The sequence below is a fragment of the Cajanus cajan genome, chromosome 4 (genome assembly GCF_000230855.2).
Source record: "Cajanus cajan strain Asha chromosome 4, NIPB_CcT2T_4, whole genome shotgun sequence".
NCBI lineage: Eukaryota > Viridiplantae > Streptophyta > Magnoliopsida > Fabales > Fabaceae > Cajanus > Cajanus cajan.
Window position 1 is genome coordinate 66,485,580 of NC_138520.1, and position 6,929 is coordinate 66,492,508.

General features: G+C 43.3%; 1 protein-coding gene across 1 annotated transcript; it reads left to right on the forward strand.

The window, feature by feature from the left end:
• The first annotated feature begins 642 nt into the window (after positions 1-642).
• LOC109802573 (dirigent protein 22) lies at positions 643-2,047 on the forward strand. Its single transcript, XM_020363990.3, has 2 exons — positions 643-946; positions 1,403-2,047. Exons 1-2 carry the CDS (start codon positions 780-782, stop codon positions 1,827-1,829), a joined length of 594 nt encoding a protein of 197 aa, XP_020219579.1. The 5' UTR covers positions 643-779; the 3' UTR covers positions 1,830-2,047.
• Positions 2,048-6,929: the final 4,882 nt, after the last annotated feature.

Sequence of the window (6,929 nt, forward strand, 5' to 3'; positions counted from 1 at the left end):
AGTAGTGTACAATTCAGTAATTGTGCATATTTGTGCAGCATATTTCCTTCCAAATGTATACTTATCATAATAATATATAGGTGACAACATTCTTTCTTTAAATATTAGACACAAATGTATACTTATCATCAAGTGCATATTTGTTTTCATGTTTGTCCATTGCAAACATTCATTTATTTGAATATATCATATACACACTTCTTCGTTTGAAAGCATTGAAATATGTACGAATAATTATTTAAACACACTCTAAGTCGCTAGTAAAATACTTGTTTTTTGTAAACAAGGACAGGATTTTAATAGTGTAGGTGAAAAAACATGTTTGAAAAAAAATATCATTAAAAATGATTGATCAAAGTTGATCTATATATTAAAGATCTATTTAGATACAAATTTATAAGTATTTTTGAGAATGTTTCTATTATAAAATACTTTTTATTTTTGATAGAGAAATTCTAAAAAATATTTTTAACTTGGATTAAAAATAAAAATACATTTATTCTTCACTCAACTTACAGTATATTATGATTTTAACTATAAAATTCAGAACCAAGACAAAGCTTGCTTACTTAGAAAACAATCCAACCTAGAAGAACTTTTACCTCCGAAAACCAAAACATGGTGTTACATAGAAGTGTGGAGAGATGAATGATTATGCCACCCACTATAAGCACATGCATTCCCTACCTAGCAAGGTTGGTGTGTCATTATAAGGACTTGTGTGTTTCCATTTCCAACACCCCTCCACACCTCATATTCTTCTTGTGACTCATCAACATATGGCAGTGCTAGCTCTTCCTCTTCCTCCACCACTAACCATGTTCACCCAATTCCTCATCTTCCTCCTCCTCTTCATTTCCACCACAGCTCAAGACACCTTCGTGCGCACACTAGACCGCAAAATGTTGGGTTTAGATGAAAAACAAGAAAAGCTGAGTCATTTCAGGTCGAGTAATGATCCATGCACACTTGCACAATATATACATCTAGTTCACACACTCTTCATTTTTCTTTATTTTTTGTTTTTATCACATTATATTATCATGATATTTATACTTCTTTCTTTTTTCCCCATATAATTACAAAAATAAAGTTCAAATTTAAGATATATTATCTCAACTCTCTATTATTATATTGATTTTAATAATTTATACTTCTTTCTTTTTCAACTCTATTTGTTTTTTTTTGTGTATAAGACCTGTTTAAAGAAATTATATGAAATAATTTTTACAAATTAACTTATTTTCATGTTTTTTCATAAGTGTTTATGATGAAAAAATTTATCCAAACAAAAATTTATTAATATATTTTTTGTGATCCATAAGAATTTGATGGATATTATCCAAATTACTATGGTGGGGGTTTGTTGTACATAAATGTTGATACATGATTTTGGTTTCAGATTCTATTGGCATGACGTGTTAAGTGGACAAAAGCCTTCTTCGATGGAAGTGGTTTCACCAGCCTTGAAGAACTCAAGCACAGGCTTTGGATTGGTGAACATGATTGAGAACCCTTTGACGTTGGAACCCCAATTGAACTCAAAATTGGTGGGGAAGGCACAGGGGTTCTATGCTTCGACATCACAGAGTGAGGTTACGTTGCTCATGGCTATGAATTTTGCAATCACTGAAGGAAAGTACAATGGGAGCACCATAACCATTTTGGGGAGGAACCCCATTTTCAACAAGGAGAGAGAGATGCCCGTGATTGGTGGAAGTGGTCTTTTTCGATTTGCTAGGGGCTATGCCAAACTTAGGACTCATTGGTTCTCACCCACCACTAGGGATGCTATTGTTGAGTACAATGTTTATGTTTTGCATTATTGATACATATGCAATACTACGTTGTCTATTTATGGTTTTATTTCTTTGGCACTATTTATATGTTTCTCATTTTACAAAAACAAAATTATGTGTTTCTTAATATTTTCGGCTTTTGGGACATCATGGGAAATTAGGCATTCCCTCACTTATGAGTCGATTCTTCCTTAAATAAGACCTTAAATCTTCGTCCGTGCAAATAAGGAGATTATTTTTGTAATTTATTCATTTGTTTCTTTATATGTCTTTTCTTCTTACTTCTTTCCGTCTTTCATCAAATTTGTGGAGCATATTACATTGATATCTGCTGAACTTTGATCAAAATGTGCTTAAATAATTTATGGAGTATACTCTGTTTTTTTTTTTTTTATTTTTATTTCTTTATCCTGCACGTGTACACCCATTAAATTTATATTATTGTAAAAGAAATACTGAACTCAAAATCCTAAAAGAGACTCTATCTGCTTCTGCATTTTTGTTTAAACAATAATGAGGGGTTAAAAGTTAAAAGATGTGAGCAGTTGACCGTGTTGAGAGTTTACAATTACGAAAGGAGCAATTCAAAAATTAAGTAAAATTCAATTTAAATTTATGGGACGTTATTGTAATTCACATTCTTTTTAAAATTTAGCGAAAACAAGTTTACACAATCAACAAATTATAAATCACAATTTCACTTTTAAATTAATTATTACAAATGACAACAAAATTTATCATTTATGTGAATTATGATTGGATGTGTACCGGAGAGACCGTATCGGTCACGTGGGCCAACACGTGCCATTTCGTCAGACACCCATGCATAGCCACGAACAAGCATCACCATCAACGTCGGCTCGGCATGAGGCCGAGAACCGACGTCAGTCTGGTTAATGCAAATATGGACCATCATCATTCATCGAGTCGGCTCGGTCAGGTACCGTTCCGACATAGAACATACCGGAAGTATACAGGCTGCCGTACACGGACTAGACGGTTCAGTCATTTGCCGTTCCAACTAGTATTGATTAGCCGGCTCGGCCTCTTGCCGAAGGGTTAAGCAAGTCATAACAAGTAATCACAATCAAGAAAGGTAAGTACATGATTAAAGCCTAAACGACCAATTAGTACCGTATTACCTAATTTGGTAAATATCTGAGAGGGCCCATCACGCTCAGGCCCATGTCAGATGCTATAAATAGGTCACACGTAACAAGGTATGTCACTGTTCATTCATTACCCTAGAAAATCGTGCCCACACTGACTTAAGCATCGGAGTATCTTTTGCAGGTACCTCCCCCTCCGAAGAATCCACCTAAAGCTCTCGTTCGGTCCTCATATTCCCCTGAAGATTACGAGTGTACCCTCAGGCAGGTACATTTTGGCGCCCACCGTGGGGCCGAACCGATAGCTCTCGAGAAAGACGTATCCAGCACTGTTTCGACGTCATGGTGAAGACAAGGAAGACTAACGCTGAACACCAGTCCGAGGAGGAGCATCAGTCCGGGGCCGAAACGGTAGAGGAGACAAACTTGACCGATGTGGTACGGCAAATGAAAGAGGAAATGATTGCCATGAAACAGCAGCGAGAGAGAGATGCCGCCGAAATGGCTGCATTGAGAGAAGAAAATGCTGCCCTGAAAAACCAATACCGAGATCCCACATGGAAACCATCCGAGACGACCCATACTCAGGGGTCGTTTCATTCACACGGACACCACACCCCTGCCAACCACACCTCTATTGCCACCCCAGCCGCTCATGCTTCAGCTAGTAAGCCGATACTGCCGATGTCGGCTGGAGCACATCGGCATCCCTTTACATCAAATATCATGCAGACCGTGCTTCTTGATCATTGGAAGTCGTTGCCTCTCGACAAGTACGATGGGACCACTGATCCCGATGAACACGTAGATGTGTTCTTGACTCAAGTCACTTTAAGCACAACCGATGATGCCGCCTTATGTCGAATTTTCCCAACATCGCTAAAAGGACGAGCTCTGAGTTGGTTCACTCGGCTTCCGGCCAACTCAATTGATTCGTTTAGTACATTGGCCTCCCAATTCACAATTCAGTTTGCTACCAGTAGGCCTCACCAACTGACCTCGTTGGCTCTGGTAAGCATTCGTCAGGAGAAAAAGGAATCCCTTCGGACATTCATGAGCCGATTCAACAAGGCGGCACTGGAAATCCGAGACCTAAACCCGGCCGTCGCCCTGCATCATCTGACTACCGCCTTGAAGCCAGGTCCCTTCGCCAACAGTATTTGCAAGAAGCCACCATCCGACATGGATGACCTTCGGCGACGAGCCGATAAGTATATGCAAATGGAGGAGCTAGCTGAGTTCCGCAACCAAGCTAGAGTAGAAGTAGCGGCAAAGCCTGAAAGGCCAGTCGAGAATAATTTCCGAGGTCGCCCGAAAGAATTGGTACCTCGGGAGAGACCCCCTCGTGGCCCAAGGTATTCCCAGTACACACCACTTAACACTAACAGAGCAGCCATACTAGAGCAAGCGCTGGCCTCGGACGTGTTGGCCGTTCCAAAACGAGCTTCTACCCCCCCAGGGCCGACACAACAAAATCTTGCCGCTACCACCGCAATCGGGGGCATTCGACAGAAGAATGCGCGGCTTTAAAAGACAAGATCGAAGACCTAATCAAACAAGGCCAGCTACAGGGTTTCATCGACCGACCGCACACAACTCGGCACGCCGACCGGTCAAGACGGCATGACCTTGAGCAAAGGAGAATGGAACCACGTCAGTATAGAGAACGGAGCCGGTCCAGAGAAAGACGAGATGTCGAACCCTCGTCACAGCCTCGGCGAGTCATCAATACCATAGCAGGAGGATTTGCTGGCGGTGGCTCATCTTCCTCATCGCAACGGAGGCATCTACGGGCCGTTCGACATGTTCACGCCGTTGAAACAGTCCGTCGGCAATTACCTACTATCACCTTTACCGAAGCCGATTTCAAAGGCATTGATCCGGAGCAAGACGACCCAATGGTAATCAGTGTAGAAATCCATAACTGCATTGTGCGTAAAACGTTGGTAGACCAGGGAAGCTCGGCAGATATCTTGTACTGGAACACGTTCAAACAGTTGGGTATTCCAGAATCCGAATTGGTCCCCTACAACGAGCCATTGGTGGGGTTCTCTGGTGAGCGAGTGAAGACGAAGGGGTATATCAAGCTGTCCACACGGTTCGGATTTGATGAAGCTGATCACCGCGATATCCCAGTCAAGTACGTAGTGGTGCATGCCAACACATCTTATAATATTCTGCTAGGACGACCGTCCTTGAATCGGCTCGGAGCCATTGTCTCCACTCCTCATCTGGCCATGAAGTTCCCGGCTGAGTCCGGACGAATCGTCACCATACACGCTGACCAGAAAACGGCGCGCGAATGTTATTTTAGTAGTTTAAGGTTGCCGAGAATGGAGGAGCCAACCGAACCGAGAAGGGTGCACTCGGTTTCGCAGCAGTCGGCCATCGACCTCGATCCACGAATCGATCAGGAGGAAAGGGTAGAGCCCATTGAAGATAAACAACCCTTCCAAGTAGGAACGACAAAATCCCAAGTTACTTACTTGGGAACCTATTTAACCGAAGGGGAGCGCCTAGCCATTCAGCGTGTGGTCCTCGAGAATAGAGACTTGTTCGCTTGGCACCCATCTGATATGCCTGGCATTGACCCCAATTTCCTGTGCCACAAACTCTCCGTTAGCAAAGAGGCTAGGCCGATTGCTCAACGGCGCCGGAAAACGGGGGAAGAAAGAAAAACCGCCATCGAAGCAGAGGTGACCAAGTTGCTAGACGCTCAGTTTATCCGAGAGGTGCACTACACGACTTGGCTGGCTAACGTGGTCATGGTTAGAAAGTCAAATGGGAAATGGCGTATGTGCACCGATTATACCAATTTAAATAAAGCCTGCCCAAAAGACGCCTACCCACTCCCGAACATCGATCGGCTCGTCGATGGGGCATCCGGCCACAAATTCTTGTCTTTTCTGGATGCTTACTCGGGATACAACCAGATCCGGATGCACCCCCAAGACGAAGAAAAAACTGCATTCATCACCGAAACAGCCAATTACTGTTACCGGGTGATGCCATTCGGATTAAAAAATGCCGGGGCCACATATCAACGTTTGATGAATAAAATCTTCCACAACCAGATCGGCCGAAGCATGGAAGTTTATGTTGATGATATGGTGGTAAAATCAAGTGATGTATCGGCACATACGCATAACTTGGCCGAAGTGTTCCAGGCGCTTCGGCAACATCAGATGAGACTCAACCCCGAGAAATGTGTGTTTGGAGTTTCGGGCGGCAAGTTCTTGGGATTCATGCTATCCAACCGAGGCATTGAGGCGAATCCGGATAAATGCCAAGCCATCTTGGACATGAAAAGCCCGACAACGTTGAAAGAGGTTCAAAAGTTAGCCGGACGGCTCACTTCGTTGTCTCGCTTCCTTCCCTGTTTAGCCGAGATTGCCGGGCCGATCCTACTCTTGCTGAAGAAAACGCAACGATTCAAATGGACCCAAGAGTGTGAAGAAGCTTTTCAGCAGTTTAAAAACCGGCTCGGCATGCCCCCAGTATTATGTAAACCGGTCGTCGATGCAGATATGATTATCTATTTGTCGGTTTCGGACAGCTCCATCAGTGCCGTTATGATGCAAGAAAACCAAGGTCAACAGCTCATCTATTTTATTAGTCGGACGTTGCAGGACGCCGAGCGACGTTATCAATTGCTCGAGAAGGTTGCCCTAGGACTCGTCTACGCCGCCCGACGGTTGAGACAGTACTTCCAAAGCCATAAGGTTGTCGTCCGAACCGACTGTCCGATCGCAAAGGTCCTTCGGAAGCCAGAAATTGCCGGCCGAATGATGGCGTGGTCGGTTGAGTTATCTGAATTTGACATATCCTTCGAGCCAAGGGGCCCTATTAAATCACAACACTTGGTAGATTTCGTCAACGAGCTCACTCCTCCAGGATCTTTCGAAGACCAACCTTGGATCCTTCATGTGGATGGATCATCTAACGCCCAAGGTAGTGGTGCAGGCATAATCCTCGCTAATCCTTCAGGCATCACAATTGAGCAATCCCTTCGGTTCGGCTT

What these genes read in the sequence shown, in the direction of transcription:
- LOC109802573 (XM_020363990.3), top strand. Translation starts at nt 780, where the DNA reads ATGGCAGTGCTAGCTCTTCCTCTTCCTCCACCACTAACCATGTTCACC. An exon ending in GAAAAGCTGAGTCATTTCAG is followed by an intron (nt 947 to 1,402) that starts GTCGAGTAATGA and finishes TTTTGGTTTCAG; the next exon opens with ATTCTATTGGCATGACGTGT.